This window comes from Dunckerocampus dactyliophorus, chromosome 3, assembly GCF_027744805.1.
Source record: "Dunckerocampus dactyliophorus isolate RoL2022-P2 chromosome 3, RoL_Ddac_1.1, whole genome shotgun sequence".
NCBI classification, from domain to species: domain Eukaryota; kingdom Metazoa; phylum Chordata; class Actinopteri; order Syngnathiformes; family Syngnathidae; genus Dunckerocampus; species Dunckerocampus dactyliophorus.
The window spans coordinates 2093265-2106087 of NC_072821.1; the positions used below are offsets into that span (position 1 = coordinate 2093265).

The following is a 12823-nucleotide window of genomic DNA, read 5'->3' on the forward strand; positions in this document are numbered from 1 at the left end:
ATTTGGCCGGAAGAATCACACAAGACAGGAAGGAGGAAGTCAGAGAGCTTGGAGGAGTGTAGCGCGCAGAAAGTTACGCATTGTAGGGAAATTTTAACTCATGCACATGCACACACACATGCACACACACGTGCAAACACATGCACACACAAAGTTCAGTTCCAAATGTGAAAATAGTTTCTGGTGTTATATTTGTAAATACATTGTTATTTTGATGTAAAACAACCCCTTTTTGTGTTGTTTTTGTTGGTATACTTGTTTAGATATTTCAGCTGTCACAAAAGCAAATTTGTGTCAAAGTGAATGTGATGCTTGAAATGTATCTTTTTCACAAAAAGCTTTTTTGTTGGGAACTGATATTTTCCTGAAACGTACCTATGTTCTACTGCTGAAGTTCTACTAAAGAACAAAAAAAGCTGGGAAAAAAACTTCTTTCTTTTGGTAGGTTCCATGTTTATAGAGCCATAGAACACAATATTCTGTGCCTTGAAAGATCAGTCAAAATAATCTAAAATGAAGGGATTGTCTTTTGAAAAATGGCTGGGATTGAATGAGTTAAAGTGCATGTAGAGGTAGATAAAGCTTATGGATTGTGACCGTTTATAATACTTTGAATGTTGGCTTGTGGCATTAATAAAAAAACACATCAGGAGGTTACCTACAGCCACAGCAGTGTTTTTTGACCTGGTGCTAATGAGAATTATTTGCTCGTGTGGACCATGCACCCGGCGACTATAGGAAACTCGACAGTTAATTGAATAGAGGTGTTAATTGGAGCGTTCGTGGTATTTCTGTATATCACGGCAAGCAAACCTCTTTAAGCACAGCACCAGTCCCAGGATGATGCAGATATACCGTATTTTCTGGACTATAAGTTGCACTTTTTGTCACGGTTTGGCTGGTCCTGCGACTTACACTTCAGAGCAACTTTTACAGTATGTGTTTTTTTTCACACTGACAGCCGCGAGACGGCGCTCTAGGCTTGTGTGCCGGTACCTTCTACTCCTATCACTCCTGTACCGCTGAAAATTGACAGTGTAAACATCAACTTATAAAGACAACTGTGAACGACGAAGCTGAGCTTTAAATGTGACCTGACATGTTTGAATGAGCTCGCCAAGCTGCAATGCCTTTTTTTCCGCCACACTTGGCCAGTTTGATTTATGGAGTGGCACTTGGTGAATTTCCACTTCTGTGAACTTCGGCCTTGATGGAGGTCTGCACTGCACTGAGTGACACCATGTATTGTCATCATAGCGTTGTTGAAACAACAAATCTACTGGTGGTCCAAGGCTGCTTGCACGGTACTGTACAGTGAGACTAATGGAGGGTAATGAACACTCTTTTGCTGCCTTTTAACATAATAACCCCACTCAGGCATTGCTGCAAAATGGACCACATTGGGATTCTAAATGCATCATCAAGTGTTGGCTTTCTTTTAAGTGTGTTTTAGTGTACTTTCTTTGTATTATGCAAGAAACTATGACGGGGCTTCCTTTCTAAAGTGGTGTTCTACCTTCAAGGTAGTAAAAAGTGCTTTCAAAATATCGCCTCTTACACACAATGACTAACCTTCATCTCTGTCTGACTGCAGATCTGCAGGATGGAGAATCTGAAGCACCTGAAGGAGCTGCAGGTGTTGAACTTAGCAGGAAACAACATCGCCAAAGTGGAGAACCTCCAAGGCCTGGACTGTTTAACGGAACTCAACCTACGACACAACTGCATCTCTTTTGTGGTGAGGACTCAAGAACACGTAGCTCTCTTTCACCACATGTTCATTTCTAAAAAGGCAGAGCAGCAACAGAACCAATGTTGTAGTAGCGGCGAGGCGCAAACTGCATGACTAGCACGGATGAGTTCTTTGCAGAGGCGTGAGCAGGTCAGTGTTTTGCAAGTCTCGAATCTCGAGTCAAGTTTCAAGTAAAGACGTTCAAGTCTAAATCAAGTCTCAGGTCAAGGACAAGATAGGTCGAGTCAAGTCCGAAGTCAAAACGCCGTTTTAGCAATGTGACAGTCTATTCAATTTGAGCAACTTTTTAAAGCGCATGCAGAGGCAGATATTGGCGGCCATGTTTTCTGTCAGTCTACCCCAGAGCAGCTGTGGCAACGAATGCCCATCACCACGAGGTTTCACAGTAAAACACTTGGGGTATATTGAAAGCCCAGTCCATTATTTATTAATAATAACTACACCAGGAGGTTGCCTACAGCCACAACTGTTAATGCCAATGATTATTAGAGACCTTGGCGGTTATTTCCTGGTTGAACTGTAATTAGTCCAAGATTCAAAGCTGATTAGAAGCTAATATTTTGGTGATTTCACACAAGTGTGGATCCTGATGGAATCTGCGAGAAGCTTCATTCATCTTCATGTTGTTCCTTTGGGCCAGGTCCGTATTCGAGTTGTTTCCTCTGTAATATCACTTTGTCTGTGTAATCAAATCTGTCCCATTGCTGCTACTCAGCGAGACACAGTACATTACCAATAGCTTACCGTAGTCTTCCTGGCTCAGCACTGGAAATTGGATATTCCAAACACAGAAACACTTCACTTCCCTCAGTTTCTAAAGTTTTAATCCGCTAAACAGGACCAGTACACGTCAGAACAGGCCCCTTCATTTGTATGCAAATCCCCAGAGCCGTGGGGTAGAAAACCTGATTTGGAATCCAACGTATGGAACCTCCACCCATCACTCACCGCACGTTCTCCTCAAGAACCACTTCCTGTTCTAATGATCGGATGTGATGTTTCGCTTGATGAGCAGGGGTGGTGGAAAAAACGTGTCATCTCTGGCAGATTCTTCTGGTCTCTGTCATTAGTGCTACACGAGTAAACAACAATCTTCCAGGTGTGCAGGTTTTTCCCTCTCAAAACCAGATGATAGTGAACTTGTGGGCCTGGAAAAAAAAGTACTGTTCAACCTGCAAATACAGTCGAAACTCGAAACGTGCGCCTCCAAAGTTATACGAAAGCCTGCTGTCCGAGTGAACATGTATCGGATAAACTTCACAAGTGTGCAGCTTTCCTAATACCACCCTGCACAGTGATAGCAAGTGTGATGCATAAGCCATAAAACCACAGGTTGAACTTATTGCAAGGTATGGGTAGCAGTTGCAACAACAGCGATACATGCAACTCTGTCCTGGTCGCTCAGTAGAATAAGGCTAATTCCTCCTCCACAGTTGTCACTGCGCTCATCACATGTCATTATTTATTATTGTCCTATAATGTATGACAACAGTTAGCTCATTTGGACACTTAAGATAGGTAAGACTGGATAATGGGTATCATGATGGTGACAGTTGGAACTGGGAACTCATTCTTTCTATTTCCATTATTTCCAAAACATAGCAAATAACTGCTAGGGTCTCTCATCAGCGCTGGGTCACAAAACATGGGCATTAACATCTGTGGCTGTAGGCAACTTCCTGATGCAATTTTTTTTAATCCACTTCGCAAGATGGCAGTAGCAGCATTTGAAGTATCATGGTCAGTATCCCTCAGCTGTATGTACCTCTGCGTGTGCTTTAAAAGCTGCTGGTGTGAAACTCAGGCAGGTTATGCTTGCCATAGTCTTGTTTACACTGAACTTAGCACTTTATCAGTGTGCTCTGCTATCAGTCTGTCCTTTAGACAACAGAGCTCATATATTTGCTGTAAACCAGGGGTGTCCAAAGTGCTGTCCAGGGGCCATTTGTGGCCCACAGAGATTTTTTTATTGGCCTGTGTTAAAAATCAAATTTAACAAAAAAAACCTTTAAAAAAAACATTAGCAAAAATTGAAAAAACAGCATTAAGTTCACAAGAATAAAGTCAAAATATCAGGAAAAAAAAAAGAAAAAGTTGTAATTTTACAAGAACGACATTGTAATGTTATGAGGAAAAACAAGTCATTTGAAATATTAAAGAAAAAAGACGTTATTTCATTAAAGCTGTATTACTATGAGAAACAAACAAAACAAGGAATAAAGTTATATTTTTTGGAAAATTAGGTTGCGGAAAAAGCTAGAAGGCGACAAGAATAAAGTCAAAATAGTCAAAACTATGAGGAAAATAATGTCATTTTAGTAGCGCAGAGTTGGAATATTAAAGAAAAAATGTTATTTTTTTTAAAAGCCGGAACATTATGAGAAACAAACTCAATATGAGAAAAAAGATGCAGTTGTCATTTTTGGAAAATTTGGTTGTGGAAAAAGCTATAATATTGTGGAAATAAGTCAAAATATTACGAAAACAAAATGTACAAAGATTATTTAAGATTGAATATTTGAAAAAATAAAAAACAACAACTAGGCCTGTCACGATAATCGATAAATCGATGAATTGAACGCTAAAAAAAAAAAGATAATTATGGAGGCCTCGATAAATGGACATGTGCATGTACGCGTGTGTGTTTCATCTGCTCGTCTCTCTGTGCCACACAGGCTGATTGACAAGAGGGTTCACTCTGCATGTGTCTGTGCGCATTGGTTCTATAGTGGAATGAACGGAGAGGGTGAGCCCTCATCTCATTCAGCCTCTTTGTGGAGGCGGGGCTACTAGTGAGTGGATACAGAGGGTTTAGCAGTTAGCCTCGTGAGCCAGCATACGCTAACATGAATGACAGCACAAAAGTGATGCCTCAGTCGACAGCCACAGTGTGGGAATATTTCGGTTTTAAACCAACACGGACAGTTTTTTCAACTGGGAAAAGAAACTACGTATGGAAGTGCTCGGGCAGCGTAGCCTTCGTCCCGACAGTCAACGCCTACTGAGGCATTTGGTTGGCAAATATAAACAAAACACTGCAAAATGGTGCACGCTCACAGACAGTGTGGCTCGCTACATTGCAAAAACGTACATGCAGGCAACATCTGTGTCAAGCTAATGTGGCTCACACAGGTACACCATATTTGAGTACCATCTAGTGGTTCAAATATGAATTACACCTCTCATGGCAATAATTAATGAAAAAATGGTTTTAAAAAATTGTTGCCGATAATATCTAATGTTGACGATTATCAACTCACAATGGCCCTTGCATCTTTACATTTTCCACTATGTGGCTCTTGCTGGAAAACGTTTGGACCGCCCTGCTGTAAACGTTAGCTGTTTGTCCTTGTCGTCAGGTGGGTCGTTCTGTTTGAGAACCCCCATGACGGTGTGTGCGTGTGTTTTGGATGAGCGCTAGTAGTAACAGCGGAAGACAAAAACATAAGAATCATCACCCAGAGGCGGGCAGGTTGGCTTTAAGGATTACTTTTTCCATTGCAGCTTGTTTTCATGCGAGGCTATCAGGCCAGGCTTCATTACTGTTGAAAAATGTTCAATGGTGCATGCTAGCTTTGTTGATCACTCATCTCGATGAGTTTGTGTGTGGTCCTGAGTCGGCCCACTGTTTGGACAGACGTACAGTATGTATGCTACTGTGTGAATGAGATTGATATGAGTGTATTCTGTCGGTTAATGCCGGCCCTTGAGGACCCCGCCCCCAGGCACGTCTCTGCGGCGCTCCTGTTTGCTTGCCAGTGAGGAGGCAGCGGCCACTGCACGCCGTCTGAGGCTAAATATAGCCGCGCTGTTTCAGACGGAATGATGTCATCACTGAGCTGACAACGGCGTCTCTCCCTCTCTCTCAAATAACCTGATTGATTTGAGCCAATACGAGAGTGGAATGTTTGTGTTCGTCTCACTGACAGCTTGCGTGTCTTTTGTTTTTCACACTCACGCAGAGAGCGCTGGAAAGTAAAACACGCCGCAAAGAAGACACGCGTGCATAAAGATGGGTGGAAAAAAACAGATTGCTTTAAGACATCAAGTCGTGTGAGAGCTACTTTGTGGGTGACTGAAGATGTTTTTATTTAAAGCCTGCGATAGATACATTACGTACTGCAGAGCGCACATCAAGACGGAAGACGGAGACATTTTGGACAGTTGTATGTTTGGGGAAAGCATTTTTTCTGTCCCCAGTGCACAAAACAAGGCCCTTCAAGGCATGCTTGGATGAGTTTGGTGTGGAAACACTTGACCTCAAATCCATCGAACACTTTTGGGGGCCTCCCAGAGCCAACATCACTGACCTCTGGCCTCATAAATCCTCGCAAAAATGGCCCAAAGACACACCACAGAAACATATTATCTTGCATTTTCACTTCCTGTTGGTGTGATAGACAAGTGCCTCAACACTTTTGTCCACCTCGTGTATCTGTCATACTTTCGATTTGTGATTTCGTAAAACAGTCGTCCCTCGTTGATAGCGGCTAATTGGTTACAGGTCCGGCCGCAATAAATACATTTCCAGATTCGTTGTTAATAAACAGAATCTTTTTGTAGTTGGAGCATAGAAAACCTCTTTATGACTTTCTAAATATGGTGTTTAGCATGATTATAGCCCTGTAGACATGAAATAACACCGCTATAGTCACCTTCATTGTTTACACCACATTGCAACCACTCGCGACGGCCGCTGACCAGCAAGCTAACGAGCTAACCATTTAGCCTCAAATTCATTTCTTCTAAACTTAAGAAGCCAAAAATGTACCACTTCCACACGGTATGGGAGGAGAAGATTTTTTTTTCACTCTATCATGTCAGACATGCCAAGGCTGACTTCATGCAGTGTTAGGGTAATGTAATGTAAGGTAATGGCTCAATGTTTTGTGTCATTACTGCTGCCTAGTGACCAGAATACTACATATTACTTGTGTTTCAATATGTTTGGACGAATAATAGGCCGTAGTCTACCACGTGACAGCGATCATTTATCGATTAATACATTTCTGAAAAAAATGCGATATAGCAAAGGAGCGATAATGGAGCCGCGATATTGCGAGGGGCGACTCTGTGATATATTTTATCTTTAGCTACCGCATCAGTGTTTTAGCTAGGGCTATTACAAATTTTAATCAAATTAATCACAGTTTTCAAATAAATTAATCATGATTAATCACCATTTGCCACTATGTGTGAAATATGCCCATGTTTGCTGTGTTTTATGAACGCAGAGATAATTGACAGGATACAATTTTATGTATTTGTACGTATCCACAACTCTAAAGGAACTAAACGTTTAAATCAAGCTAAAAAATAGCACACATGTCTGAAAATGTATTTACCTAACACTGGTTTCTTCACATGTAGCAGAACATTTGAATCACAGTTTGACCACGTTATTATGAGCCAGGACGCGTAGCATTCCAAGACACCATGGAACTCACGTTAAATTCACATATTTTCTGGGATTTCCGAGCATACCTAAATGTAGCAAATTGTACTTCCACAGTAAGTTACGTTAGTGAGAGAGAAGAACATCCTCTTACCGTTGGTCTTTCTTCCGTTTCTTTAAACCACACATACAGTACATGCATAATAAAGACGTTTTTTGTGATTTTCAGAGTGTCAGTGAATGCACCTCGCTGTCATTTAGTGACAATGAGGAAGTGTCGTTGTTTGTGAGTTGGAGGTACACATATGTTGTTGGAATTGCACTGTTGTTGATGTATTCAGGTCAGAATAAAGCTCTAAAAGAGCGGGACACTGTGTGTGCCTGTGTGGGGACACTACGCTGTCTTCCATCTGCCGTCATAACAGAAAGGTGTGCTTGACATGATACGGATGCGTTAATGACGCTAAAAATGTAAACCTAATTAATGCAATAAATTAGTTACCGCCGTTAACGTGTTATTTTTGACAGCCCTAGTTTGAACATTTTCATGTTTTGGTTTACATTAGACTTCTTTTTACACTTGTATGACAGTTAAAAGCAAAAAAAACCACATGTATGTAAAGCTGGCATATTTTTGTTCTCCAGAATATTGTGGTTCAACTCAAGATTGTATGACTTTTGGGGCCTTCAAACGTAAAAGTTTCACTGTATTTCCCGTAGGTTAAAACCTCCCTGAACACTTAGTGGCTGTAACCCACGCCAAGCTAAAACTTCACTTCCTCTCCGTGCCATCGGAACACATTTACAGCAACACACAGGAGTCTTATTCATGTCTTATATGGCTGATTAGCTCTTATAATGTCTACTATATTGGGTAATATGATTGTAAAGGGGACTATAGGGGTGTTATTTCATGTCTAGAGGGCTCCAATGATTTGATTTATAAATAAGGAATCCTACTTTGTGGAAATTCACTTATCATTCAAAAACAGTGGAATATAAGCTCAGCCGGACTCTGGACACCCCTGCCGCTGAGCTGTGTCATTTGACTGTGTGGTCCTGTGAGGGGCGTGGTGCTGATGCTGCTCATGCAGCATGCTGCTGGGCGTGTCATCCCCTCCCTGCAGCATGTACTCCACTCACCACCCTGACAGCAGTCATATGACACCTCCTCGCCACGTCTAATTAGCTGCCCCCAGAAAAATGCGCCGTTGATTATTTGTGATGCTGAGCCGCCCCGACAAAGACACGACCCTTCCACCGCTGTCAGCCATTGTTCTTGCAGCGCGTGTTTGGATGTGGCCTGCTGCAGTGTGAGGTTCTCTGCATCAGCTCCCACCCTCCTCTCCTCATCCTCGCTCTCACACACACACACACACACACACACACACACACACACACACACACACACACACTCTGCCACTCTTCCGCCCCCCTCCCTTCCCTGTGCAGACGAGGCAGCATGCTGGGCTTTTTGTGCATGCGCAGGGCGGACGGAGGAAGCTGCAAGGTGACTGAGGCGATGGAGAGGCAGCGAGGGCTCTGACGGGGGGCGGGAAACAAAGTGATGATGCTCTTCCCCGCATCCGTCCATTTCTCATCTCTCAGCCGTCTCCCCCTCTTTCCTCCTAGACCGAGGTAGACCGACTGCCCCGCTTGCAGCGCCTCTTTCTCAGCTGCAATAACATCACCAGGTAAGCGCTTTCTACCACCCTAACCCCCTCCACCCCCCCGTAGGGACAGTGCCACATCCCTTCTCTTTCCTCCTGGTATTGGCATCCTGCAGGGACACAGACGGCCGTACACTAGAAAATAACCCGGAGGTGTGACAATCCTTAAAAAGTTACAGAGAGATTTATAGGTTGCGTGAGTTCATGTTGCTATCTAGGATGAACGTTGCTTTTGTGCAGACATCAGTCGTCTTCAACACGCCCTCCCCAGCAGCGTCGGTCTTGTGTGTGAGCCAAGCATAAACAATCAAAACGTCCTGACGCTAACTTGTTAAAGCAGCCTAGCTAGGCTCGCTAGCCTGAGGGGTGCAGGGAAGGAGGGAAGGTGGCTTCCTTCTGAACTATTTTCATGCTGTGAAGTTATTTTATGCTCTAAACAGCATCCAATTCTGATTCTTTGTCGCTGAAATATGTCGTTTAGACCTTGTCCTTTGTTGCTGGGTAGAAAGACAGATGATCCCTCCACATGGTGACCCCACATTGAAGTTGGAATGCAAACGCAAAGAGTCAATTTGGGGGATGAAGTTGGACGCCGCCTTCGAGGAAAAACGTCCCACTCCTGCGCACGTTTACAGATTGCATCCACGCAGCTGCTAGCAGACTGACTAACTTCCAAGAGCCTGTGATTAGAACAATCATGCAAATTGAAGCACCGTCAATCACTGCAGAGGGCTTTTTAATCACGCATGGAACACCCCACTCATTATTACACATAAGGTTGCATACTGTAATTATGCATCATTAACTGCAACTCTACTGGCTGTTATTGAAAGGCCCCATGTTATAGTATTTTTAAACAATTTTAGGTGTCAGATGTCCCACAGTAGTGTATCAGAAATGTGTTGTCCAAAATCTAGCCTTGATGTGGGAAACTGGGCGGTTTAAAAGTGTTTTTTAAGCATTTTTAAGCATTTTTAAGCATTAGCGACAGATGGTGTGTCTGCAGCTTTAATGCTAATGAGCGGTGTTTATCTGTGACAGAGTGTGTCTCCGAAAAGTGCTATTGTGCACTTTATACACTTAACAAAAAAAGAAGACAGTCGTCCCTCGCTACATTGCAGTTCGAACATCGCTCCTTCACTCTGTCGCGCTTTTTCAATAATGAATTAATAGATGATCTCTGTTTTGTGCTTGACTCTGGCCTATTATAAGTAAAAACATATGCGTCAGTAATGTCACATTGATGAGACGTGATGTTATATTACATTACATGGAGGCAGCCATGGCATGTCCAACATGATGGAGTGAAAAAAAGTTATCCCATTCATGGTTTTTGGCTTTTTACTTTGTCCTTCTCCCCCTCTTCTCTTATGTCCCTGCAGTGATCCCGTAGCCTGCGCATTAGTGTTGCGCAGCGTGGTGTCATTAAGGCATAATCGGAGTGTAATGTGACTACAGGAGTGTTATTTCATGCCTACAGGGCTCTAATAATGATGGAAACTGTATTTAGAAAGTCCTAAACAGGTTTTCTATGCTCTAACTACAAAAGTATTCCATTTATTAATATTGAATCCTGCTTTGCGGAAATTCACATATCGCGGTCGCGTCTGGAACCGAATAATCGCGATAAACGAGCTACCGAGTCTCTAAAGTGAAACTGAGCGAATGATCAGGAAGCTTCCTGTTAAGTGCTTGTTGGTGTACTCATAATGGTTTAATGGTTTTCATTTATTTCCAGCATGCACACAGGTTACATTGGAATATTTCACATTGCAGTTCCACAGAAGCAGACTTAATCTACTTAATCCTACCCCCTCTCCATTTCACTTCAATTCCTAATACGGTTGTCCACTTCCTGTATTCAACTTGTACCATGTACCTAATGTGGAATAATGTCAGATCAGGATATATAACAACGTGTTATGGTAGAGTTCAGGTTAAAGTTAAGTCATAATGAAACAGGATGTATTTGTTCTAAGTGAAAGGTCTTGTGATCGGGTGTTTTCTCTCTGTTAGGAACAATCGCAAATACAGTCATGGAAAAAATGATTAGACCAGCCTTGCTTCTCCAGTTTATTGATCCATTTTAATGCCTGGTACAACTAAAGGCACATTTGTTTGGACAAATATCATGATGATAACAAAGCATCAGGCATTCAAATGAATAAGAAACTGAAGAAACAAGGGCGGTCTAATCATTTTTTCCGTGACTGTATGTTGCATTACTGTTATGGATGACACAAACGTTAGCAACACTAGCATAGCTCGGTGAGCTACGGTGCTAACATTACACTCCCATTGTAACAGCATCATCATGCTAGGTTAGCCTTTTCTCTGAAGAACAACGAGATGATCAAACTTACAGCCCCCACGTCTATAGCTGACTGACTGATAGTTGGCAGAGCTTTTAAGATGTGTAGCGAAGCCTACGTTTTGTTTATTTATTTTTTACAAAGTGTTCCGTGTATGCGCGGGGCATGCTCATCTAGCTACAGGCGGGTTAGAGGCGGTATCATGTCCATGAGGAAGGAGCTTTTTCCTTCATTACGCCAGCAAACAGATGATTTTTCTCACGTTTAGTGTTTACAAGCAGGCTCTCGTGATGCATATCACAGTTAGAACACCATTAAAAAGTAACAGGGAACCGTTAAGTTTACTTGGGTGTTCTACTTTGCTGATTGTGTACACTCTTAAGATTCAAGATTCAAGATTCAAGAGTTTTAAGCTGATTAGACTCTTATCAGGCCCTCACGTTGCGTGCAACAAACCTCCTCAAGGATCAGACAGAGTGCACAAAGATAGGTTGGTAGTTGCAGGCTAATGATGGTAATCTCAAATGAATGTTATCTCTAGACTTCCATTTAGCATGACTCGCCTTTCGCCAAAATGTTGTCTGCCAAGGTACCTCTTGGCTCCCCCACCCCACTGCCGGTTTCATAATTACAGCAACAATCAACTCACTGTCTTTCAACTATTGATGTGATTGCCCAATGTTGTTGTCTAGTCTCCATCAGCTAGGCTGCTCCGGAGAGTCGCGCTCCCTTTCTGAGCTCACCCTGGATGGGAACCCTGTAGCCCTGGAGACATGGTACAAGCAGGCCGTCCTGCGCTGTGTGCTTCACCTCAGGCAGCTGGACATGAAGCGCATCACCGTAAGCATCACTCTCTATGTCAAAAGCAGTTGCCGTCAAAGAGGCGTTTGATTCCACCCAGGCAGGCATTCATATGGACACCTGCTGCCTGTTTGCAGGGCTTGAGATGTTGTGATTGTATGCATGCGTCGTCTAAAATGTCCCCTTCAGCTTGTCAAGCATTGCAGCTGAAGCCTGCAAATCTTCACAAAGACCCGTCAGACACTTCATTTACATCTTTGAAGCCGTCACAGATGGAATACATTTGTCCCATCAAAGACTTTTGTGTTGTACTTCTGGATTAGGGTTGCTAATTTCATGGATATTTAAAACTCGCATCAAGCTTTCATCTTCTATCAGTGGACCCATGCAAGATTAACGTCAGAATTTTGTGTTGTTACAACATAAATCAGTGATCATTCTCAAGTTATCACCTTTTTAAGAGTCCAGGTCTGAGCTTGCCTTTTGAGGAATCCGAATGTCCCACCCGCCTTTGCCTCAAAACACGCTGATGACGCATTACATCCACTTTTATTTTTACTTCATTTTTTAAAAATGTCGATGCACTTACAAGTTGAACTGTTTTCATGACCCCCACGGTCCATTAAGTCCCTTTAAACTCATTTCAAGTGGTCTGCAAGAACCTGTGGTCCTGTTGGCTGTCATCTGAAGTGAGATTGGATTAGCAGGAGGTAGCATCTGAGCCCGACACGTTGACACATGTTTTACAGCTAAATGTAAACGCTACCGCTGAATGGTGGGCAGCAGCAGCAGCAGCAGCAGTAGGAGGGTCATTCCAAGTGATTGTTTTAAGTGGGAAATGAAGATTTAGGACCATAGAAAAAACAAGCCACTCTGCTCCATTCAGAACTGG

General features: G+C 42.7%; 1 protein-coding gene across 4 annotated transcripts in view; it reads left to right on the plus strand.

Moving 5' to 3' along the window:
• Window positions 1-12823, plus strand: part of LOC129178058 (leucine-rich repeat-containing protein 49) — a 49812-nt gene that overhangs the window by 16107 nt on the left and 20882 nt on the right. For all 4 annotated transcript variants that reach the window (XM_054769786.1, XM_054769785.1, XM_054769787.1 and 1 more), the window contains exons 8-10: window positions 1595-1738; window positions 8781-8842; window positions 11823-11970. In XM_054769786.1, the coding sequence (XP_054625761.1) occupies window positions 1595-1738; window positions 8781-8842; window positions 11823-11970 (354 nt within the window). The remainder of the gene's footprint in view (window positions 1-1594; window positions 1739-8780; window positions 8843-11822; window positions 11971-12823) is intronic.